Source organism: Chiloscyllium punctatum, chromosome 5, assembly GCF_047496795.1.
Source record: "Chiloscyllium punctatum isolate Juve2018m chromosome 5, sChiPun1.3, whole genome shotgun sequence".
NCBI classification, from domain to species: Eukaryota; Metazoa; Chordata; class Chondrichthyes; order Orectolobiformes; family Hemiscylliidae; genus Chiloscyllium; species Chiloscyllium punctatum.
In genome coordinates this window covers 52,561,133-52,587,763 of record NC_092743.1, presented here as the reverse complement: position 1 = coordinate 52,587,763, position 26,631 = coordinate 52,561,133, and the positions used below count along the sequence as shown (strand labels likewise).

The window sequence follows — 26,631 nt, the reverse complement described above, 5'->3', positions numbered from 1 at the left end:
TCAACATTGAGAGAATAGTACATCCCTGTATTCTTTTTTACAAAGTGCAAGACCTTGCAATTGCTCACATTGAATTTCATCAGCCATTTCTTGCACCACTCCCCTAAACTGTCTAAATCTTTCTGCAGCCTCCCCACCTCCTCAGAAGTACCTGCTGTCCGCCTAACTTTGTATCATGGCGAACTTCACCAGAAAGCCCCTAGTCCCTTCATCCAGATCATTAATGTAATCACCAATATCCCATGAACAATTTTTTAAAAACATAAACTCTATTGCGCGAGTGGAAGAAGCTGGATATACAGTGAGATCTTATTGCTCATCGGTCAGTCTACCATGCTTGAAATTGGTCTGTACACGTTAACATTCTCTCTGCTGATTGATTGACTGTATATAATGGATGGTGAGTAGATTGCCAAGTGTGTTTTGTGTAACAGGTGAGATAAATTTAAAGTTAAGTCATTGAATGTGGTTTTATTACGTTGAGGGTGTTTGATAGTAACTGATTTGTCCCACTCACTTTGTTTGAAGCATCTTTCATGTAAGTTCCCTGTCCTGCAATTTTCATCTATATTGTACATCTTCATTTATATGATACTGCAGAAATTTGCTTAGTGCTACCTTGACATACCCCTGCAGCCATATGTCCAATTTCATGTCCTGTCGTCGTCTTCGTGTGGTCTCCTTGGCATCATTCCCTCCCTTGAAAACCAATTCTTTCAAATGTCTTGGCTGATGCTTTGAGACTTCACCACTAAATTGTTAGTTCCTTGATAACGCACTTCCTGCTTTCAAAAGCTTTCTAAAAAGATGTATTTTTGATTATGCTTTCATCATCTCTTATCTTTTTTTCCAATTCTTGCCAACAACTCTTCTGTTTTGAAACATATGTGTCAGAGATATGGTATAAGGATAGATATTGTTTCATAATTTAAGCCATATCTTGCTTTTTTAAAGCCTATTGAATCATTTTCCAAACAGAATTTCTCATTGTGGGCTGCTTTCACTGACATCGAAGGAAATTTTCTCTTAAATGCAACTGAATTGTTTTAATACAAATTGGCTATTTTTCTCTCAGTACTGTTAATGGTAAACAATTGATGGATCTCTCAGTGAAAAAAAGTGAAACCCCACTACTATAGACAGAACAATTTGTTTCTACAGCATTGACTGTGTTTGCATTGTTTCTTTTCTGTTCAAAGCAGGGCAAATACAAATTGGAAGTAAATTACTGTTAACGTATAGCTCAATCTTAGCTATTACTTATCAGCTATTACTTAACAGCTGAGATTAAAAGGCATAAAAAACATGCCATTAAAACTGTACCTTTATTAGGTAGAAAATAAATTTTCTTGGATTGTTAAATGACAGCTGGAGATATGCACAAAATGAGTAAATTTCAAATATCTGCATATCTCTGTCATCCACTGGATCTTTTCAAATGTGGTTCAAAGTAATAGTTATATTGCATGTTGAATAATAAAAAAAGCAAACGAAAAGTACATTTAGAAAGATGTAACTATTCAAATATAACAGCTCATGTGAATGGTTCGGTGGATGTTTATTTGCATATATGTCAAGTTGGAATCTGTATCTTGTATTTAAAGAACAGTGGATAAAGACTAAAAAGAAATTAATTAACTATGCATCACAAAAATGTGATCATCAGCATGAAAAGTGTGGGATATTAAAATATTTTTAAACACAGGGTTAAAAAGGAAACTTCATAAGATCGTGCAGAAAAGTCTGAGGTAAGATTGAATGTGTGGTTCCATTAGAAACCATTGGAAGTGTTATCCTGAATGTCATGAATGTGTAACACAAATGATTACTTTTTATCTCAGAGACAAGCAGCCTTGCCTACGAAAATTGAAATCATCTAACAAACAACCCAGAAATGAAGACTTCTCCAGCAGTTCACCTTTGGAATCTGCTGAGCTCCAAATAGTGGGATATGTACCCAAAACTCTGTTAGCTGGGCAAAAACCTCAACACAAGTCACAAGACAGCAAGAAAACTAGTACAACTGAGGAGTCCACATACAGGGTAATGAAATTAATGATTTTTTTTCCAAAATCAATTCAAGAATGACAAGCAATGTACATTAATCAACAGCACCTGATTTTAGACAAATATATCGTTGTAGGAAACCTTTTTTCTGAATACCTGCATGCATCAGCATTTAGTTGTGCTAAAATCTCCTAGTTCATGCTCATATTGGCCTGCAAGTTAATCTAAATGACCAATTTAGTATGTGTCTTTCGAGTGGAATAATGGAGAAGATCTGACATTTATTGAAATAGTTTAGTCAATGTGCCGTGAGAGTGTCACAAACAAAAGGCTTCAAATAATGAGATGAAAGACATAATAGATATGCCACAAAACCAAAAATGTCTTATTTGTTGGAAAATGAGCTTTAGGTTTTATTTCCCTTAAATTATACAGGTATGGGAGTACTTTGCTGCTCTTTAGCTGAAATTTATGGTTCTAGGCAAAGATTATTGACTAACGATTCTGGGTGTACATAAATGCACATGAGGGGGCCGGTTAGTTCAGTTGCCTAGATGACGAGTTTCGAAATGCAGAATGACACTAACATTGTCAATTCTATTCCTGCACTGGTTACCATGAAGGTCCCTCCTTCTCAACCTCACCCCTCGACTGAGGTGTGGTGACTCCAGGTTAAATAACCACCAATCATCTCTCTCTTTAACCTAAGATTATGCTCTTGGAATCTCCCATGAGGGAAAGTATCCTTTCATCATTTACCCTGTCAAGCTACTTAAGAATCCTGTAAGTGTTAATGAGATCACCTCTCGTTCTTCTAAATTCCAACAAGTGAAGTCTCAACCTGTTCAACCTTTGCTCATAATACAGTCCCTCAATACCAGAGACCATCCTTGTCTTACTGGCTCCAATCAGATTATATCTTCCTTAAATAAGGGAACCAGTACTGCTCACAGTACTCAGATGTGGTCTCACCTTGCACAGTTGCAGTAAGATTTTCTCATTCTCCAACCATGTGAAATAAGGGCCAACATTCCATTAGCCTTCCTGATTATTTGATGCATCTGTGTGTTAGCTTACTACATTTAATGTACAAGTACCCTAAATCCCTTATGTTGCAGCTTTCTGCATTTTTTTTCCAATTTAAATAATAATTTTATTTTGTTCTTTGTTCCTTCCTTCCTATGAGGTCCTTATTCAAGAGTTGGACCAAGAAAGAGAGATGAGATGGAAGGCAGAGCAAACTGTGAAACAGTTGACAGACCACATAAAAGAACTACAAAATCAGGCAAATGAGAAAAGGGATTTTCATGGCATGGCTGTACATACCACAGAGAGGTACTCAAATAACATTTATTATTTCTTATCAGAACTTTATAGTGTTAATATAATACAGTATATATGTCAAATGCATGCAAGAATACTTTGTACTATCTAAACAGTGGCTATGTAACTTGAAAGTAATGTAAATGATCTGACTGTAGATTAAGATGACTAAGATTGGTGGAGTAGCAGATAGTGAAGGAGATTGTCAGAGAATACAGCAGAATACAGACAGTTTGGAGAGAATTGGCAGATGGAGTTCAATCCGGACAAATGTGAGGTGATGCATTTTGGAAGATGCAATTCCAGAGCGAACTATACAGTAAATAGAAACATTTTGGGGAAAATTGATGTGCAGAGAGATCTGGGTGTTAAGGTGCAATGTTCCCTGAAGGTTGCAATGCAGGTCAGTAGAGTGGTCAAGAAGGCATACGGCATGCTTTCCTTCATCGAGCAGGGTATTGAGTACAAGAGTTGGCAGGTCATATTACAATTGTATGAGACTTTGGTTCGGCTACATTTGGCATACTGCGTATAGTTCTCGTCGCCACATTACCAAAAGGATTTGGACGCTTTGGAGAGGCTGCAAAGGAGGTTCACCAGGATGTTGTCTGATGGAGGGTGTTCGCTATGAGGAGAGGTTGAGTAGATTAGAATTATTTTCATTGGAAAGAAGGCAGTTGAGGGGTGTACCTGAATGAGGCTTACAAAATCATGAGAGGTGTAGACAGAATGGATAGCAAGAAACTTTCTCCCAGAGTGGGGGACTCAATTACTCAGGGTCACAAGTTCAAAGTGAGAGGGAAAAGGTTTAGGGGAGATATACATGAAAGGTTTTTTATGCAGAGCGTGTGGGTGCCTGGAATGCGTTGCCAGCAGAGGTGGTAAGGGCGGGAACAATAGTGTAATTTATCTAGACAAATACAGGGCAGGTAGCAAAGGGATACAGTTCCTTAGAAAATAGACAGCAGATTTAGATACAGGATCTGGATCAGCACAGGCTTGGAGGGCCAAAGGGCCTGTTCCTGCGCTGTAATGTTCTTTGCTCTTTGTAGAGTTGACTAAGACCAGCTTCAGGGCAAAGTATCTTGTATAACACTAAGTATAGTATAATGTCCCATACTTAAAATGTTCTCCTTGTCTTTTACACTCTATGGGGATAAAGAAATACCAGTTACAAAGCATGAAGGCTTTGTACTTGTTGATTCTTGGGTACTACATTGATGTTTAAAATGTACCTAAAATTGTACCTAGTCACGAAAGTTGGCTGTATTCATGTAATATGCAATTATCCTGTAAATAAAACCTAACCATTATCCTGTGTAAATAATTCCCTGCTGTGATCTTGACGCTGTAAGGTAGGTTCCCCAGCAATTCAAATGAAGATTCTTAGCAGAATCTGCAAAAAAACTTGCTTTTATATCTTGCATTTTAATGTGCGTCACTATATAAAATTTTATTCCAAGCAGGCATTAGGATAGGTGATCAAATTGTTGAGTAAAGAAGTGAGTCTTAATGAACATGTCAAAGAAAAGGTCGAGAAATGAAGAGATTCAGGGAGAGAATTCCAGAGAATTTTCAGTTCTTTGCCTTGTACCATTTCTAGCTCCTTATTGTGCTTCTCCCTGTCTGTGGCTGCTCCCTGATCTGGTCAAAATTCTTGACCAGCAGATTTGTGGTGGTCATATTAATCCTTGTCTGAGACTCTCTTTACAGAAGTCATAGCACTATTCACCCTGATGTGACTGAAAAATCTCCCAAGTGTGGAAAGTACATCTCAGCTAAAATACTATAATCAAATCTCTTTTCACAATCAGACGAGAAAACATTTATGAGTGCAGATCGTTCACTGCAGTATTTCTTTATGTTTGATTCAACCCACAGAGGTTCTTCTATAATCTTGCCTCCCCTTCACTCGTGACTTTTGGAAAATCCTGTAGTCCGAGTTAAGCTGCAAACTGTGTATAAATAATGCCATAAATTTTCAGTGTCCACAAAAGCTTACAAATATCTTGTGATGCCACTGACACAGTGTCATTAATTTGTAGTCTGCTCTGTTCTTTGTGATTGTACAAGTCTGGAATGTCAAAATTTCCTGAGAAGTTATTTTAAAACTGAGCTTGTTCATGTTTGTGAATAGTGTGGGCCATTAGGAATAACATTTTTGTTAATTAAAATATGTTATTAATAATAATAAGGTTTCATTTCAGTGCAGTTGATTATGTGATACTTATCATGAAATGAAGATAACAGTGCTAATACTAAATAAAAAACTGCAGATGCTGTAAATGAGAAACAAATACAGAAGTTGCTGGAAAAACCCAGCAGGTCTGGCAGCATCTGTGGAGAGAAATCAGAGTTAACATTTTGAGTCCGGTGACCCTTTCTCAGAACAGTTCTGAGGAAGGGTCACTGGACCCGGAACATTAACTTGATTTCTCTTCACAGAAGCTGCCAGACATGCTGAGCTTTCTCAGCAACATCTGTTTTTGTGACTGTGCTGATACTGTTTGCTGAATTGCAAATTTGACCTTGCTGAAATTGTTTCGAATTTGCACGAATTATAAAACTGGACAATTTCACTGCATTTCATATTGATTTGATTTGATTTATTATTGTTATATGTATCAAGATAGTAAGTGCATCAGAGTAATGGAATAGAATGCAGAGTATAGTGTTACAACTACAGAGAAGGTGCAGAGGAAGATCAGCTCTAATGTATGAGAGGTCATTCTGATAACATTGGGGAAGAAGATGGTCTTAAATCTATTGGTACATGCTTAGAACAAATGTTAATATGATTGTTTGATGTTATATTACTTCATATTTAGTGGAGCAGTATACTGAATATTTCCCATTCATTTATAATGTCAAAAATAAAATAGTATTGATGTTTATATTTAACTTCTCAGGATTTTCCTAATCAGTGATGCATGGGTTTTTAAGACAAAATGTTTAAAGTTATGGTGACATAAGTTTCGCATACAGTATGTAAACAGCTATTAACATACAAAACAGATCGTAGAAGATAATTTGTTAAATAAAATCTGCAAAGGTCATAAGGCTTTTATGTATTCAAATCTACTCTTATATAAAATGAAGTCATAAAATGAACTAGGAAAAGAATTGATGAGATACTGCAGTAGTTAAGTTCTAAATAACCTTAAAAGCCAAGATCATTATTCTCTGTCAATTATCAAATATAATTTGGGTGTATGTATGAGTAATTCCATTCTCCATTAACGTATGCTGATCGAAAATTCTGCTCCTCATGACCTGACTCATATCAAGTGTGGTTAATTCACCAGCCCTATTTTTACCGACCTAGGCATGCCTTGATTTAAAAATTCTCATCCTTGTTGGCAAATCTGTCCACGGACTTGTTTCTCATAAATTTTGTAATCTTCTCAAATGATGCAACTCTCCAAGAAATTTGCCTTACACCCAGAACTTAATTTAAAACCTATTGAGCTTGTGGGGCAAGATTATCACCAGTATGTTGTCCATGGAAGATCATTCGTAGTTCATAGATACAAAATGTATTCAACAAGGCTGATGAATTGTTGAGCTTATCTCAAAGGGATTACAGTTCAGAGGTGAGTTCATGTCTGCAAAGCCTTGTCAGACCCCATCTGGTTTCAGTTTTTATTTCTTCGTGGGATGAGAATGTCATTGGCAAGCCCAGCATTTGTTACCAATCTGTGTGATAGAGTCATAGAAATAGACAGCATGGAAACAGAACCTTTGGTCCAACTCGTTCATGCTGACCAGATATCCAACCTAATCTAGTCCTATTTGCCAACACTTGGCCCATATCTCTCTAAACCTTTCCTATTCATATACCAATCCAGGTGCCTTTTAAATGTTGCAATTGTACTAGCCTCCACCACTTCCTTTGGCAGCTCATTCCACGCACCACCCTCTGCGTGAAAAAGTTGCCCTTAGGTCTCTTTTATAACTTCCCCTCTCACCCTAAACCTATGCCCTCGGTTCTGGACTCCCTGACCCCAGGGAAAAGACTTTGCTTATTTATCCTATCCATGCTCCTTATGATTTTATAAACCTTTGACACTCCAGGGAAAACAGCCCCAGCCTATTCAGCCTCTCCCGAAAGCTCAAATCCTCTAATCCTGGCAACAGCCTTGTAAATCTTGTCTGAACCCTTTCAAGTTTCACAACATCCTTCCGATAGAAAGGAGACCAGAAATGCATGCAATATTCCAGAAGTCGCCTCACCTCCCAATTCCTATACTCAATACCCTAACCAATAAGGGAAAACATACCAAACGTCTTCTTCACTATCCTATCTATCTGCAACAGTGTGCTCCTTTTAGATGCAGAACCTCAGAAAAGATATTAGAGTTGGAAGAGGGTAAGCATAGATCAAGCAGAATGATACCAGGTATTAAACTACAAAATTTTTTTGGTTAAATATTTCAGCAATAGATATTTTCAAATTCTGTAATGGCTAACGGTAAAAAATCTGGTTTATATAAATCTAGAAAGTTGCCCTATATTCGTACTTGTATCTTTTTTTTCTCTAAGTTGTAACTCTCCTGATCTGGCCTTTGTCATCCAAGATACATAGGATGATTGGAACAGTGATATTTAAGTTTATAAGTTAGAAGGCATATTAAGAATACTGAGGAAGAGACGTTTGAGAGTGCATGGGGATGTTTCAAAGATCTGGAAACAGTGAAGATAGGTGTGGAAGAGTGGAGAGATGTTGTGGTCTCTACATTTTGTGCAGTAAGTCATTGGGTCAGAGAATATGTCCATAAAGCAGGAGTGGATGCTGTATTGGGGTAGTTTTGGGCAGTTGTCATGAGATGTCTGAGCACTACTTTAGTGGTGGCAGTGTGCAAGACTATTGGAGGAGATAAGTGGGAGTCCGAGGAATGTTGGAAGTAATATTGGAAGCTGTTGATTAATGGAAAATGAGTAGTGAGATTTAACAGGAATTATGATTGTTCACGAACTATTCCCCCTTTCACATGTAAAACAGTACTGGCTTTGCAGCAATGAGCATGAAAATTTATTGCTTCAATGCATGGTGTTTTATCAATCCTGTATGAAAATCAACATATTTCTTAAGAAAAAGAAATTTTAAATTTAAGTAAAATTTTCACCCTAAATTCAATGGAAAACCATATTGTAAATAAGGACAGTTCTTAAATTAATTCTAGATTTTTAACTCAAAGTGAATAATTTTATACCACAAGAAATAAACATGGAAATTTTAAGGCAAAATAGAAGCATAGGATCCTTACATGATAGTGGTGTTAGTTAGTTTTGAAAAATATCCCTGTTTTTAAAGAAGTGCTGTAATTTGGCTTATACACTTTATTTTGTGTGATGCAAATCGAACCAATATTGATTTGTAAATTATATAAGCAGCTATTCAGTATCATTGATCTTAAATCTCAATACTTGACATATGTGAAGAAGTGTGTGCTGTTGGTTATAGGTTATGTCTGACCCTGACAAAGCCCTTTGAATTTTAACCACACCACACTGACTTCTTTGTTTAACTAAGAGAGAAGGAAGTACTTATAACACAATAATCTCGGTTTGAAAATACCTAGTGTTGCTGATGGTGTCAAGAGTTAGAGATTTATGAACATCAACAATAATGATTGTGTCAAGTATTCGCATTCATTCATTCATACTATGGTCTGTGTAATGTACTCACAATGTGCCAGCAAAAAAAAAACCTCCTATCACCACAAGGTTACAGTGTAGAATACAAGTGTGCTGACTAAGATATATGGAAAAAAATATGATCCTGTTTATAACGGCTGCCTAAACAGTGACTATAACTTTTATATTTTAAGTCTTTTGAATACAATACTCTGCATGAGGGAATCCATTAGTTGTATTTCAAACTACAGTAGGATTTATTTTGAGTATTTGTGTAAATTAATTGTACCATTTATAATGCTTGCTTTGAAAACTGTGTTTTAATCATGTCAGATGACTATCCATTAATACAAGTGTTTTGAAATCAGGCTGTAGGATAGTAGTGTTGGCAACATTATTTTAAATGGAGCTCATCTGCTCTGCATGTCCTTTTCCTCCATCTTCCCTACCTTCTACTTTTTTTATCCTCTTCTGTCTTCTCTGACCCTCTGCCTCCGACACCTACACACAGCCCCCCGACTTCCAGCTTCCAAAGCGACGAAGGCAGCGACCTGAAGCAGGAATGCCAGCAACTCAGTGCGAAGTGAGGGGCAGGGCCCGGTTTCCCAGCATGGCGGCAGACAACAGTCAGACCACGGGGAGACCCCCTTCACTGGTCCATGGCGGAGAGTCCTTGGAGACAGACTGTGATGTTTGTCTTTTTAACTTGGCTTCTTGTTTTTCTGACCTATGGCTATAATGTAACCTTTTTTTCTTCATTTCTCTATTCTGTAGTTAAGAATAGTACCTAGGTAGTCTGCATCTAAGATGGTGCCATGTGTTGGTGACATTATTACAATGTAACTAACCTTGTAAATGAAGAACCTGTACCAAAATACCTTTGTACATAAGATAGCTGTGTAAGTGGTGACCTATAAACTTTTCACTGTACTCATTTGAGTACATGTGACAATAAAGCTAATTCAATTCGATTCAACATCCTTATTACGTCTATCTTGTCTAATCCTGTTATAGAGTTTAATGGGTTTCCATGAGATATCCCCTCATTGTTCTAAACTTCAGTGAATACAGCCTTAACTAATCCAGTCTCTTCAGTTGTCAGTCCTGCCACACCGTGAATCAGTCTGATAATTTCTTGTTGCACTCCTTCCCTAGCCAGAACATCCTTTTCTCAGGTAAGGAGACCAAACTCCAAACAATCGGCCAGGTGTGGTCTCAACAACAGCTGCCATCTTACTGGATATTTCCGATGACTAAAGAGTCCAGTATCAGGGGTCACAGTTTATAGATACAGGGTAGGCCATTTTGGATGAGGTGAGGGGAAATCTCTTCACCTAGAGAGTGTTGAGCCCATGGCATTCTTTGCCACAGAAAGCGGTCAGGCCAAAACATTGAATATTTTCAAGGCATTAGAGAGAGTTCTTAGGGCTAAAAGGTTCAAAGGGAGAAAATGGAATAGGGTACTGAGTTTTAAAATAAGCTATGTTCGCATTCACTGCTTGAACAGAATCAAAAGGCTGATCAGCCTCCTCTTGCTCCTTTTTATGTGATTTTATGTTTATAGTTATAGTATTCTTCAAACATTGAAAATCCAGAGTATTTAATTTAACAAAGCCTGCTCATAATTAGTGAATTATTTTATGACGTTTTCATTTTGACCGATTTTCCAAATGTTTTATTTTCATAATTCAGCAATGCTTCTACTGTGCTTTGCCACCAAAACCATAAAGATGAACTAGCCTATTGAAGGCGCATTTAGTGTTTTGACAGACAATTGTGTCTACCTGTTAAATATTTATATTTGGCCAACCATGTAATTAGTTTTGATTTTAATTTTTCTTTTGGTGTTTGTAATGATAGTGCAATGTTTAAGTTTGCACAAATGTATTGGGAGCAGTTAAATATTTTAAATATCAATATTGGCATTCTTAATTTTTGATGGAACATTAAAGTTGTTATTTTTATTTACTGTACTTGAAACAATGCTTTTAATTTGGTACTTTGGTCAGTCGTGTTGCTTACATAATAGTTTTGCAGAGACTGCTCAAAACAGTAAGTTAATTTTCAACTTTTTTAGTATCTTACCAACACAGCATGCCATTATTTAATGACTGATGAACAAGTCATTGTTTTAAAGTACTTGGCTCAGTGGCTAGCACTGCTGCTCACAGCACCAGGAACCTGGGTTCAACTCCAGCCTCAGGCGCCTGTATGTGTAGAGTTTGCACATACTCCCTGTGTCTGCATGGGTTTCCTCCGCGTGCTCCGGTTTCCTCCCACAGACCAAAGATGTGCAGGTTCGGTGAATCGGCCATGCTAAATTGTTCATAGTGTTCAGGGATTTGTAGTTTAGGTTCATTAGTCGGGGTAAATGGGTTATTCTTCAGAGGGGTCAGTGTGGACTTGTTGGGCTGAAGGCCTGTTTCCACGTGGTAGGATTCTACTTCATTTCTCCAATTCTGTAGCACGGTCTGTACATTATCCCAGAGTAATACGTGAATGATGCGATGGCTCCTTAATATAATTTTGTTCATCCTCTTTATTTTTTGGAAAGTACCACTGAAGAATTTCTGAAGAAATGTTGTTGACCTCCATAAGAGATAAATTAGTTTTGTGTGAGTGGATTGCTCAGTCGTTTTGTTTTGGAAAAAGCCATGAATATATAATAATCATTACATGTGTAAATATGTGATTGTCAAAAAAGTAACCATTATTTAATCACCGCTTTTTAGACTCTTCAGTACAATGTGTATTATGTGGTCCATTTAGTCATACACCTTTGTTCTATCATTTTGGAACGTACAGGTTGTTTGAGCTTAAAATATTCAATGACTTGCTTAATTTTCAATTCAAATTTCTTTTATTATGTTAATTCCAGGCTAAAAGAGTTGCTCATGAAAGAGAAAGAAGCCAGAAGCCAATTACAAGCTTATGTTGCAGAGTTAAAAAAGAAAATAGGGATGCTTACAGAGGATTCAAGAAAGTCAAAGATTACCGAAGAAGATCAACGCAAGCTCCTGAAATCACTTGAAGAAACAATTTTGAAGTCGAACTCACAAAGACTGCAGCAGCAAGCTGTAGAGGTAATTGAATATATGGTGTAGCTGTGCTTTGTAACTGTAGCTTGTTAATGTAATTTTAAAGCGCCTATTTTAGAGATATCTAAAAACTAAATGGTATAGTGCGTTGCAAAACTACCAATTCATTTCAGAATCTGATGGATCTTCTGTTGACTAATTATACTAAGTTCGACTCCCACATGTTTTGGGAACCTCATTGTGCCATGGTAGCGTTCGATCATCTTTGGAAAAGAGTGTTTGACAACAAAGATCTTAAATCTGGTACCAAACTCATTGTCTATAGTTCAGCTGTGTTACCTGTCCTCTCTCAGACCAACATCCCCACTATTGAGATCCTAATTATTATTAATCAGCTGTGTGAACTAGCCACACCCTTCTCATACAATACTCCCAAAGTAAACTTTCCATTCCTAAGCTTTCATCAAGGCGATACCAGAAGAGCAGAGAAAATACTTCCTGAAAAATATCTCCTGACTTGTAGGAATCTCTTGTCCAAGACTGCACAAACTGGAGAAGTACATGCAAAGATGCTAACAGATCCAGATAGAATACTGGATTAGTGGTGCTGGAAGAGCACAGCAGTTCATGCAGCATCCAACGAGCAGATCCAGATAGAAGCCAAGCCCAGCAGAAGGAGTATACAACAACCCAAGCATCCAATCCACCACATCATTAGGCATTACCTTTCCATGCATGGCAGGGCGTGTGGATCCAGCATTGGACTATTTAGTCATGGGAACAGAAGTAGGCCACTCAGTACCTCAAGCCTGCTCCACCATTCAGTGAGATCATGGCTGATCTGTGAGTTAAAACAATATACCTGTCTTTGGCCCATTTCCCTTAATACCTTTTGCTTCACAAAATGTATCTGTCTCCGATTTAAATCTTAATAACTGATCTACCATCAATTGCTGTTTGTGGAAGACAATTCCTCGACTACCCTGTGTGTGAAGAAGTGCTTCCTAACATCTCTGTTGAGTGATCTGGCCCTATTTTTCAGACTATATCCCCTAAATCTAGAATCTCCAACCAATAGAAATAGTTCATTTTTATTGACCCTATACTTTCCTGTTAATATCTAGAAACTTCAATCAGATCCCTGCTTAACCTTCTAAATTTTAGAGTAAATGGGCTTAATTTGTGTTATGTCTCCTCCTAACTTAACCCCTGAAGTTCCCCATTGTAAACCCTCCATTGTCCTTCCTAAAGTTTGATGCCCAGATCTGCTCTCAGTACCCCCAAATGGGACCTAATCAGGGTTTCATATAGCAACATATTGCAGCATCATTTCTGCCATTTTACTCCCGACTTCTAGACACAAAGGCCGCCATTCCGTGAGCAGCCTTGATGATTTTCTGCTCTTCAGCACCTACAATTCTGCACTGGAAGAAAATTATTCTCACTCCCGAAGGACTGCCTAAAAAGAGGAATTGCATTTTTGTGCAGTTGCCCAGGCTATTATGAGTCATTTATTGTCTTTGAAGTATGTGGCATCAAAGCTGGCACATTAAGCCCCCCTCACCTCCATTCCAGGGCCCCCAACAATCCTTCCAGGTGAGACAGAGGTTCACCTACCTCTCCTCCAAACTAATTGACTGTATCCGGTGCTCCCAATGTGATCTTCTCTAATTTGGGGAGTCCATACATAAACTAAGGCAACATTTCGCTGAGCATCTCAGCCTGGCCTGGAGAGGCCGACTGGACCTCCCAGTCACTGCCCATTTTAATCCCCCTGCATTGGCACAACGAATCAAACCACAAATTGGAGGAACAACACCTCATCTTCTGCCTGGGTGGCCTATAACCCAGGGGATTCAACGTTGAGTTCTCCACTTTCAAATAACTTCCCTTCCCATCCCCCCACTTCCTTCCCAGCTCATCACCCTCCCTTCCACTCCTCTCAGCCACCTACTGGATTTATCCCTCCCATCAAGCAACCAGGTCTTGCCTTCTATTTGTTTTCACCTATCCCCACCTCACGACACTGCCCCCCGCCCCTCCCTCCCCCCCCCCCCCCCCCAGCCCCTTTATCTGCAGCTCCCCTAATAGCCATCCCCAGTCCTGAAGAAGGGTTACACCCGAAACATCTGCTTCTCCACCTCCCGATGCTGCCTGGCTTGCTGTGTTCTCCCAGCCTCTTGTTTATCTACCTTGAATTCCAGCATCTAAAGTCTTTTTTTGTCTCTAACCAGTTGAGGATGGCAGATTTCTTCCCTGAAGGATATTAGTGAACTAGATTTTTTTTTCCGATAATCCACAATGGTTTCATGGTCATCAGTAGATTCTTAACTCCAGATATTGTTCATTGAATTTTTCATTAACAAGGGGATTGAGTTTAAGAGTCGTGAGATCTTGTTGCAGCTCTATAAAACTTTGGTTAGACCACACTTGGAATACTGCGTCCAGTTCTGGTCGCCCTATTATAGGAAAGATGTGGATGCTTTGGAGAGGGTTCAGAGGTGGTTTACCAGGATGCTGCCTGGACTGGGAGGCTTATCTTATGAAGAGAGGTTGACTGACCTCGGACCTTTTTCATGGGAGAAAAGGAGGAGGAGAGGGGACCTATTTGAGGTACACAAGATAATGAGAGGCATAGATAGAGTTGATAGCCAGAGACCATTTCCCAGGGCAGAAATGGCTAACACGAGGGGTCATAGTTTTAAACTGGTTAGAGGAAAGTAAAGAGATTTCAGAGACGGGTTCTTTACACAGAGAGTTGTGAGAGCATGGAATGCGTTGCCAGCAGCAGTTGTGGAAGCAAGGTCATTGGGGACATTTAAGGCACTGCTGGACATGCATATGGTCACAGAAATTTGAGAGTGCGTACATGAGGATCAATGGTCAGTACAACATTGTGGGCTCAAGGGCCTGTTCTGTGCTCTACTGTTCTTTGTTCTTTGATTTCAAATTCCACCATCTGGCAGGATTTGAACCTGAGTCTCCAGAGTATTAGCTGAGTTTCTGGATTAACAGTCTAGTGATAATACCACTAGACGATGTATCTGTACATTGGAAGTTTTGACTTCCCAGGCAATTCCCTCTTAGTCATTTTATTGAAATTTCCAAGGGCTTCCAATACATATTTTGGACACACGATCCTTTTGAATATCTGAAGGCAAGAAGATCCGGGCCTTTTTTCCTGGTTCTCCAAAGGAGTACACTTAGTTTAAAGACTTTAAACAAGTAGGATTGATTTTTGCTGTTAGTCATAAATGAACACTGAGTCTGTCTTTGTTGAATCATTGATCATTTTCCAGCACTGTTCTGCAATTCCTGAAGCACGAAAAATATACAAGACATTTTTTTTCCAAAGGTGAAAATTATTTCTACTTTGAATGGATCAGTCTTGAAAATACTAGTGGTATTGAAAATACTCACAAATCTTTAAGGATATTGCATTAATTATAACTTTGATTTATTGTAACACTTTAATGAGTTTAGCAATTACTGTCCACAGATGAAACGAATTCAAGAAGCAGAGCTAAAAGCCTCAGCAGCTCAAAGAGAAGGAGAGTTACTGCAGATTTCCCTCAAACAGCAGAAGGAAAAGGTTCAAGAGCTCCAGGAACTTCTCGCTTCCAGGGAGCAAGTGCACAGGTACAGAAAATAATGATTAAAGATTCCATACTTCAGTAGATTCGGAATTGGCTATTATGTAGTCAGTAATTCTGAGGAGTACCATGAATTCTAAGCCAAGTTCAAAATCTTACACATTAATAATGTTTTTAAAAAACTTGCTTTTATTTCAATAGTTTGGTATTGTGCAGTGCTTCTAACTTAGTTTTAATTATTTAATTTTAATTTCATAATCTTCTAACTCATTATTTGTTTGTAAAATACAAGGAATATAGATAAGTTGCTGCAGTCTATCTTATATATTCTTGGAGAGGGACTTCACTGTCTATCACTGAGATTTGCTCAGTTGTACCAGGTCCAGTCGAGTCCTGATTGCAAGACTGAGCCTCTGGCAGATGGCGAGGGAACAAACAAGAGAGAAAAACCTACTTGATCTCATCCCTTGTTTTAGATGCATATGTCCATGATAGCATTGCTATGGTTTATCACCTTCCAGTGATTGTAGAGACAAAATTCTGTCTTCACGTTGAGGCTACCCTTCGTTGTATCATGGGACATTACAATATATCAAATACATTCAGAATAGACCTGACAGCTGAATACTGAGCATCCATGAAGACACTGTGGGCCATCAGTAGCTGCTAACTGTATACAGCCATAATCTATAACCTAACATTTCCCTCATTCTGCCAAAGCTGGTTCAATGAAGCGTTGCAGGATGATATTTCAGGAATAGCACTAGGCATACCTAAAAATGAGCTGTTAACCTAGTAAATCTGCAAGATGAGAAGCAGCATGCAATAGACAGATTTATGAACATAGGAAATAAGAGCAAGAATAGGACATTTGGTGTATTGAGCCTGCTCTGCCATTCAACAAAATTATGGTTGATCTACCTCAACCCCATTTTCCTGCACCATCCTAAAATCTCTTGGTATTTTTAATGGATAAAAATCTACTGATATTGGTCTTGAATGTATTCTATGACTGAACTTCTACAACTACAATCAGATCTAAGACCTGCCCCATCTAGTTGTGAAGGATGGGCAGAAAATTAAACAACTAACTGGAGGAGGAAGCTCCATTAATATCTTTATTCCCAATAGTGGGGAAGCCGAGCAAATAAGTACAGAGATGAGACTGAGCCATTTGCATCCATCTTCAGTCAGAAGAGTAGAGTTGATGAATCTGCCTTAACTTTCTCTTAAGGTCCTACCCCCATCATAGATGCTAGTCTTCAGGAATTCACTTCATATAATACAAAGAATTGACTGAAACTATCTGAAACTCCAACGACCATGGGGTCTTGACAATAGTGCAGCAATAGTACTGAAAGCTTGTGCTCCATAACTAAGCACACCCGTAGCTAAGCTATTCCACTACAGATTATTACAAAAGATGAGGAAAGAATGGAATTTTATTGGCTACTATCAATGAGAAAATATAATAAAATTGATATCAGTGAACACTAATGCAGCTAATAAATTTTAGAAAATACTGCAGAATACAGACAGGGAGAAGTAAGACTATGCAGTTTATAAGTTCTTCAGTGTCTTTGTTGTTTAGATTTTAAACCTAAGGTTATAATTTATTATTTGTTGTCTTGCATCCATAGTAATAGCAGAATTTTTAGGTATCTTTGAGTTCTTAGTAAATGGTTGCTTTTCCAAATTACTATTTCGCTGGACACTATTTTCCAAGATAGCGAGAAAAACAGAGTTCCAGCTGTTGTTGTCACAAATTCATTTTTGTTCTCTCCATGCTGTTGCTCAAAAACAGTTATTCCAATATAGGACAGTATCTATTGGAGTCTAGCTTCATTATCTTTCCAAGCTGACTATTCTCAAATGTGAGCTTTTCATTTTCCAATGTGAGACATTCAATGTACATATGAACTAATCGGGAAATGCAAATTCTTGGCACCAACTCATTTGCCAAGTTTCGATGTCGTTGCTAAAGTGCAGACAGCTGTGTTGGTTTCATATGGATCGAATTATATTTGTATCTATCTGTGGTCAAATGAGCATTACCATTCTGGTACCATGTTTCTTCTACTTAATGAACAGAGCTTGCATTGCCAACACCAAGATAGCCACCTGTATTTGTGCAGATATGATGGTTACATCACACTGTTGCAACAGAGCCTCTCGTCACCCTGGCTGGGTTGCTGGCTGCTGACCCCACCTTGCTTCAAACTATTAATATCCCCCTTTCATCAGAAAATTCCCCCTCCTCCCTTTTGCTAGCTGTTACCCCACCCTCTCATTGCCCAGCTTATCATTATTGTTCAGGGAGTGGAACAAAGAGTAAGGCGAAGGGTGACAGCTCTTTGTGAGCGTGCTAGTGGGTTAACGCTTTTTAAATTCATTTCAGGGGCATTCTTTGCACGGGTCTTTTTTCAGCATTGTGTTGCAAACTTAATAAAACAATAGAAGTCATGATTTGGAGATGCCGGTGTTGGACTGGGGTGTACAAAGTTAAAAATCACACAACACCAGGTTATAGTCCAACAGGTTTAATTGGAAGCACACTAGCTTTCGGAGCGACGCTCCTTCATCAGGTGATAGTGATGAAGGAGCGTCGCTCCGAAAGCTAGTGTGCTTCCAATTAAACCTGTTGGACTATAACCTGGTGTTGTGTGATATTTAACTTAATAAAACAACACACTGACAAGTCAGTTCTACCATATTGTTATGTTCACTGATTTCTGTGAGGTGACTCTCAGGAGTTTGATTTCAAAACTGTGTTTTTGCACAGTTGCTATACCACCTAGTGGTGGCACGGTAGTACATGCAGTCTTTAAAAAGTATTTTCACTAACAAAAAGTTTTAGATATAACAATCAGTTGATAGAATTTTTAATTCAATATTCCACATTTACTACTATCCTAATATGGTTCAACACTGCCTTCACTGAACTGTGTGAAAAATAGCACAGCTATGCCTGCGCATAATGTCAGGAAAACCCAACTTGACTAATTGCCATCCCATCAGTCTGCTCTTAATTGACAGAAAAGTGGAAGGTGTCATCAACAGTGCTATCACTGGCACAACAAATAACCTGCTCACTGATGCTCAGTTTGGATTGTGCCAGGCCACTTACCAAAGCAGTCCATTACTAAGGTGTGTGAAGGACCCCTGGCATAACTGGACTCGATGGAATGTTGAGGATCTGCATTGGTTAGAATCATGCTTAGTACAAAGGAAGATGATTGATGAAATAGAGTCATACAGCATGGAAACAGACCTTTTGGTACAACTCGTCAATGTCAAACAAGTTTCCCAAACTAAACTAGTCCCACTTACCTGCATTTGGCCCATATCCCTCTAAACCTTGAAACTCAACAGGTCTAGTAGCATCTGTGGATGTTGACTTTTCGTAGTTCTTATCAATCTGTTGACAAGTATGTTGTGAGCCACAGAATTTATGAAGTTGCATCACAAGAAGTACAAAGGAATGATTGCACAATAAAGGTTGTGATTCAATTGGTTCATATCCAAACACCAGCTTGTGGCTTCTGACTGACTGGGGCTATGTCTCTTCTATAATTCCATTCTGTCTTCCATTCAATGGACCGAAGCATTAAGATCTTGCTAACAGTTATCGCTGTGAAGATCTTTTCTAACCAACCTGTTCAGAGATTTAATTCCACGCCTTTTGGGCAGGTGGGACTTAAACCTCAGCCTCTTGGTCCAGGGACAGTGACACTGCTACTGTGCCACAAGTGGGACCCACAGAGCCCTTTACAACCCTCTTGTTGATTAGTAACATCTTGAGTTCCAGTTGACATACCATCATGTAAACAGCACATAATCAATATTGGATTGACTAGGTAAGGCATGCTAAAATGATAATTTGTTTCTTAAAAATAATGGTCATCTTACTCCTACTTCCTAACATCACCTGACTGGCTCTTGAACATGAAAATCACTTTGCAAGTGCAATACCAATTTTTGCAAGGTTTTTTTTTATCCACCAGAGAGATTGGGGTCTCATGGTTTGTAAGATTCTCATTAGACCAAAAACAAAATACTGAGAATGCTCAAAATCTGAGATAAAACCATTAAATGCTTGACAAGTTCAACATGAGGAGAGACAAGGCAGTAGTGAAGGGATAATGTCACTAGACCAGCAATCCAGAACCTCAGGCTAATGTTCTGAATACATGAGTTCAAATGCACCATGGCAGATGGTGAAGTTTGATTTCAGTAAAAAATCTGGAATACAATGCTAGTCTTATGGTGTATCCCTGTCAATTGTCATAACAACTCATTTTGTTCACTCATGTTCTTTAAGGAAGGATATATGTCATCCTTACATGATCTGGTCTTGACTCCAGACATGATATCTTATAATGCAGTCATCACCAAGTGTGTTTTCTTGGCTAGGTAGGGTAAGTACCGAACTCACTATCTTCATACCTGCTCTTGAGCTCATCCCCCAGAAGTAAAATGGGAATTAAATACTATAAAAAAAGACAACTGACCATGCAATAATGTACGTGTCTGTTTAATGTTTCCAGTATAGTTTCATTATAGTACTGCAAATGGCTTCACTGAGAGAATTGTCTTACCTTCTTTTAATGTGATACTCTAATATGTTGTTTTTGATTCCGCTTGCTACTATTGGAATAAGTTTCGGAGAAGATTTGTAGCTCGGGTGCTCGTTGTTGTGGTTCTGTTCACCGACCTGGGAATTTGTCTTGCAAACGTTTTGTCCCCTGTCTAGGTGACATCCTCAGTGCTTGGGAGCCTCCTGTGAAGTGCTTCTGTGCTGTTTCCTCCGGCATTTATAGTGGCTTGTCTCTGCCGCCTCTGGTTGTCAGTTCGAGCTGTCCGCTGTAGTGGCCGGTATATTGGGTCCAGGTCGATGTGTTTGTTGATAGAGTCTGTGGATGAGTGCCATGCCTGTAGGAATTCCCTGGCTGTTCTCTGTACACATCGACCACAACAACTATTGGAATAATAGATTAGATTAGATTACATTAGATTACATAGTGGAAGGTTTTTATGTTGTATAACATATCCAGATATAATGCTGTAGTTGCATTCCACCAAAACTTTGCTTAATGGAAAATGGCTTAAAAGAAATAATGAGGGCTATGGGAAAAGTGGGGTTAGGGAAAGACCAGCAAAAAATATCACTCACATTCAATCAAAAGTCACCCAAAGTTCTAATGCAACATATAGCACAGCCTGAATGAAGGTTGAAATCATGTTTATTAACAAAATAAAAGTAAATTTAGCATAGTACATTTAAAAAATAAAAGCAAGCTGCTCTCTGTACAGTACCTCTCACAAAAAGCTGCTCTGTCGGCAGCTGACCTTGTGCTTGTGCAGAACAAGAAGACCGGCACTGACCTCATGCTTGAGCAAAACAGCCGGAAGACTGGCACTGACCTTGCACATGTGCAGAACAGCCGGAAGACTGGCACTGACCTCGCACATGTGCAGAACAGCCGGAAGACTGGCACTGACCTCGCACATGTGCAGAACAGCCAGAAGACTGGCACTGACCTTGCACATGTGCAGAACAGCCAGAAGACTGGCATTGACCTCGCACATGCTTAGAACAGCAGGAAGACTGGCACTGACCTCGCACATGCGCAGAATGGCAAGAAGATTGGCACCGATGTCACGCATGCACAGAACAGCAGGAAGACTGGCACTGACCTCGTCCATGTGCAGAATAGCAGGAAAACTGGCACTGACCTCGCGCATGCACGGAGTGGCCCAAAGATTGGCATTACACATGCACAGACTGGCATGAAGACCAGTGCTGGCATCGCACATGCGCAGAACGGCACAAAGACCGGCGAATGCGTAGGACGAAGCATGTGAACCAATCCCTAGTGGAATCGCACAATTGCAAACAGAGATCAGTATTCTCGAAAATACCATGCCTAATTCTTCAGCAATGTTTCAGCCAAATTGTGCTGCTGAAACGTGTGTATTCTAAATCTACATACAGCTTCTGTAATCAATTGTTGCAGTTTCTCATTTGGAAAGACATGCCTTCAATAGGATGGTGAATATTTATGGACAAGTGTTTGATTAGATTTAGCTGTTTGCTTTACTTAACTGCAACGAATGATGGCTGTAATAGTAAGTAGCAGTAGCTTCTTAACTAATTTCATTACTCCGGTCATCATTAATCAACTGAACTATAAATACAAAGTAGGCATTATTAATGACCTTCATTTTGAATGAAAATGATTTAAGGAATTGACACTGAAGTACCTTGACCTTTAATAAAATGCATCAAATCAAAACATAATATTTTTGTTCACTCATTAGTGCTTTAGCTACATTTTGATTCATTTTTGTCAAGGGGCAGCACGATGGAGAGGCGGCACAGTGTCACAGTGGTTAGCACTGCTGCCTCAGCGCCAGAGACCTGGGTTTGATTCCAGCCTCAGGCGACTGTGCAAACTCCAACAGACATTTTCCCTGTGTCTGCGTGGGTTTCCTCTGGGTGCTTCGGTTTCCTCCCATAGTCCAAAGATGTGCAGGTCAGGTGAATTGGCCATATTAGAATGCCCATAGTGTTTGGTGCATTAGTCGGAGGGAAACGAGTCTGGGTGGGTTACTCTTCAGAGGGTCGGTGTGTACTGGTTGGGCCGAAGGGCCTGTTTCCCCACTCAGGGAATCTAATCTAATCTAATCTAATCTTGTGTCTCCTGTTATGAGAGTGTCAGGAACCTTTTGTGATTTAGCTTGCAATTAATTTCCTAACCTCTCCCTCTATTACAGTGAGGAGTGATGGTGCTTCTTTTGATTCTTACCCTAATTTTACTGCTTATTGTAGCATCCACGCCAAAGGTTTTGCTCTTGAGCGGCCCAAGTCAGTGGTGCAAAAATGGAGTCACGCTTTCTGCTCTGTGTAAGATTTTATTCCCACTTTGCCTGGTCCATCAGGTTTATCCAGGATTCAGAAATCCAAGGTAGTTCCAACAAAGGAATTCATCCAATGTTCTTTACTAAAGCAAAGTAAACTATGAAAAATACTGCAGAAATATTATCCATACAATGCTTTCAATCACAAGCGAACGTTTTACATGGATTTGTCCAAAGATCGGACTAAAACAGGTTATCAGCCTGTTCCATCTCAGATAGTTAATTTTGCTGTGAGGCAAGGGTTCTTATAATTTTTCCACATAAAGAAGCTGTACATCCAAACGCTTAATGCTATCCAGTCTCTAGCAAATGTTCACTGACCACTTGTAAACATTGCAAACATGTCATGTTTTCTACATTCATTAGGACTTGCTGGTGTCTCCATGGAAAGAGGCTTATCTGTTGCTTTTAATGAACTTCGACATAAAACTTCAGCTTGTTTTTGTTTTCCACCACTTTTATGTCATCCAATGATGTGATATTTACGCAGCAAAATTCTATGACAATCTCAAATTTAGCTGATAATATCCATGTCATCACATTTGATTCATTATGTCCATGTTAAACAAAATATCAGCTTTTCCAGAGTTACTGTAACAGTTCGGTCCATTATTGCTGAATTACAATACTTCATGTAAACAAACATGCATATTCCTTCAGTAAAACACAGAAACACTTGAAAACCGGTGACCTTTCCAATCATTAGGTTCCTACCAGACGTCACAGCAAAAATGAGGACTGCAGATGCTAGAGATCAGAGTAAAGATAGAATGATGCTGGAAAAGCACAGCAAGTCAGGCAGCATCTGTGAGCAGGAAAATTGACATTTTGGGAAAAAGTCCTTCATCAGGAATGAGGCTGGGAGCCTCCGTGGCGGAGAGATAAATGGGAGTGGGGTGGGGCTGGGAAGAAGGTAGCTAAGAGTGCAATAGGTGGACGAAGGTGATAGGTTCATATAATTTCTTCTCATTCAATTTAACTTTATTTAACTTCATTTTGGCTGACCCAGCAAATTTAGATTAACATTTACACTGTCTGCAGATTGGAAGTGGCTCTGGACTGCTGAATCTTGACCTTATGCTCTGCGTGCCAATTCGTACCCTGCACCTATTCCGATGACCTCTTAAATCCTCCATTCCAGCACATGACGCTCTCTCTCTCTCTCTCTCTCTCTCTCTCTCTCTCTCTCTCTCTTGCGTCAGCTGTCATTTGTGGAGAGTGAAACAGCATGATGGCATCCCATGAAATGGGAAAAAAAAATAACAAGTAATAAATTTTAAGCTGGAATAGAGGCAGGTTAACGGAGGCATGGGGAAAGACAAAAGAGAAGGTCTGCAGTATGGTGGAAGGTATTAAATGACAAAAAGAATGATGGTACAAAGTAAAAGAATGTGCTTATGGGACAAATGTCGAAGCAAAAAAATGGATCTAGAGTAAATGAGAGTGCCAGAATTATCACTAACAGCAGCCTTCTGAAAAATGGGGGCAATATTATGATTTGACATTGTTGAACTCAATATTGTAAAGTGCTTACTTGAAAAATGAACTGCTGCTCCTCCAGCTTATGATCAGCCTCATTGGATGATATAGAGAGGCTGAGAAGAAAACAAAAGTGGCAGGTGACTGGAATGCAAGGTTATGTTTGTGAATTGAATTGACATGATCTATAAAATGATCACACGGTCTGCATTTGACCTCTTCAAGTGTACAGGGGACACTGCATTATAAACAGCAAATACAGTATCGTAAATTGATTGAAGTTCAAGTAAATCATAGTTTTACTGAGAAAAAATGTTTGGGGCTTTGGAGAGTGGGAAGGGAGAGGTAAAAGTTCAAGTATTTCAACTTCTGTACTGCAAGGGAAAGGGCTGGAATGTTGGGTGTGATTGAGGCATGGACCAGGGTACCCATAGAGAGAACTGTGCATATGCAGTACTGGAAGGAAAAGGGTAAATTGGTGGTGAAAATGGTGTAAGATGATCCATTGCAGATGAAAACTGGTGGGGTAGAAAATGAGAACATGGAAAGCTGTGTTGTGGTTATGAAGAGGAAAGAAGAGATGAGAACAGATGTTTGAAAATGGAACTGATGAGCTCAAGGGACCTGTGAACCATTGTAGTTTGGGGAGGGGGATTCATAGGTTGAGAACAAAGGAAGGCATATCAGAGGTACTCGCAAGGAACATGGCATCATTAGAAATATGTAATAGAGATGGAATATAATAGTTACAAAGAGTGAAGTGAGAGGAAGTGTCGTTAAAGTAGTTCTGAGAATAGGGCTCGTCTTTCCCTAGAAATGTAGACAAAGATGTCATAGAAGGAAATGGAAGAGAAAGAGAGAGATCTGGTGAATGGTGGAAATTGTCAGTAAAGTTGACTATATTTTCCAGATTTGAAAGACCAAGAATAGGCAGTATGCCAGACAACAACATTTGGGTTAATCAAGGCAAGGGAAGCAAATGAATACTGTGAGAACAACAACCTTTTATAAAAAGGAAAATTAGTTACCATGCTAGCGTAGCATACCATATTTTGAGGAATTGGGTGGAGTCAAAAGAGAAACTGCTCAATCTGAGAATAAATTCATTGAAACAAAGAAAAGTCTTATGATTGGGAACTAGTTGGTGCAAACTTAAAGGAAGAAGCTGGCCGTTTTCATGTGGGGGATGAACATATGAGGGAATGAACATCCGTGGTGTAGAGAATAATTCTCTCAGCAATACACTGTTCCACCCCATTACTTCCTACACTTGCCACAATGTCTTGCTTTGTAAGTGCTAAAGATATACCATCTGCCTCTTTGCCTCTTCCCCTCTCCATTCTTACTATCAAGGGTCCTGATACTTTCCAGTCAACTTGGTCAGAGATGTATAAGTACACACCTCTGGAGCAGGTGAGACATGAATACAGACTCCTGACTCAGAGGCAGGACACTACCATCATAAATAGCTCTCTACTCCTGATAGCAATGTATTCTGATGAAGGATGAATGCCCAAAGTGTCCATTAGTCAGTTCTCATCACAGTAAAAGCCATCATCAAGGATCCAAAACAGTGTTTCCAGGTGAAACAGCAATTTACTTGTATTCTTTCAATTTGCTATGCTGTATTCACTGTTTATGATCCTTTGCCTTCTTATGTTGAGGAGACCAAATGCAGATTGTGTGATTTTGGAAGAATACCTCTATTGATCTTCAAATGTAATCCTGACCCTCTGGTCACTGGACAACATTCTCTGTCATTTCCCCCCAGTATTTTTCCATTAAAACTCATAACAAGCTCAAACAGCATCTTACATTTTGATTAGACATTTTGCAGCCTTCTGGGCTCAACAGTTCAGCAATTTCAGATAACCATTGTCCCCATATTTTTGGACTGCAGCTGCTGATGATTCTGTTCATCATATGTTCTTCCTTCATTTACTATTTTCCTTTGCCTTGCATCATCATATTATCTGACATATAGTCATTTGTTCCTTCCACCCCTTCACAGTCCTTCCCTTTTGTGCTTTCCCACCTCTGAGCTTGCTTAAAAACTGCTTATGTAGTTAACTCTGTTTTTGTTATACTACTCTTTTTTTTAACAATTGCACTTTTATTTTCTTTTTACATTTTTCCTTTGCTTCACTGAAATGATCCTTTGCATCATCTAACTCCTATTTCATATCCAGTAGTTTTGTTTTCCTTCTGTTTAGACAGTTCTCCCTTTTTATCACAATTCTAGTTTTAAGTGTCCACTAAATACCTAAATATTAACTAATTATTTTAGCAGATGCTAATTGACCAGTTGTAATTTTCCAGAGATTTCTGTGTTTTGTTTTACTTCTAAGATTTCCACCTTTGCTTTCTCCTATTTTTTATCGATTAATTCTTAAAGCACTTAAATGCTTTTTTTAAGTGACAACATTGTGATGATATATTATGACACCATTTGTTCAGCCAAGTCTGAATATGAGACTGTTCCCTAAGCTATTAAGGATTTTTAAAAACTGGCTCTGTATTGTTAACTCTTCTGGCAAATGGTTAAATAATTAGTAGCCACCTGATTCCTGCCATTTTATGGGGTGCAATCAGAACTCACTCTGTCACATATTTGAAATAGTGGGGGAGAGAAA

The 26,631-nt window shown here is 39.0% G+C and overlaps 1 protein-coding gene across 1 annotated transcript in view; it reads left to right on the top strand.

Annotated features, from left to right (window-relative positions):
• The window catches only part of lrrcc1 (leucine rich repeat and coiled-coil centrosomal protein 1), a 179,201-nt gene that overhangs the window by 99,097 nt on the left and 53,473 nt on the right, over window positions 1–26,631 (top strand). The window contains exons 9-12 of the mRNA XM_072570311.1: window positions 1,842–2,043; window positions 3,194–3,342; window positions 11,846–12,050; window positions 15,505–15,644. Coding sequence (XP_072426412.1) covers window positions 1,842–2,043; window positions 3,194–3,342; window positions 11,846–12,050; window positions 15,505–15,644 — 696 coding nt within the window. The remainder of the gene's footprint in view (window positions 1–1,841; window positions 2,044–3,193; window positions 3,343–11,845; window positions 12,051–15,504; window positions 15,645–26,631) is intronic.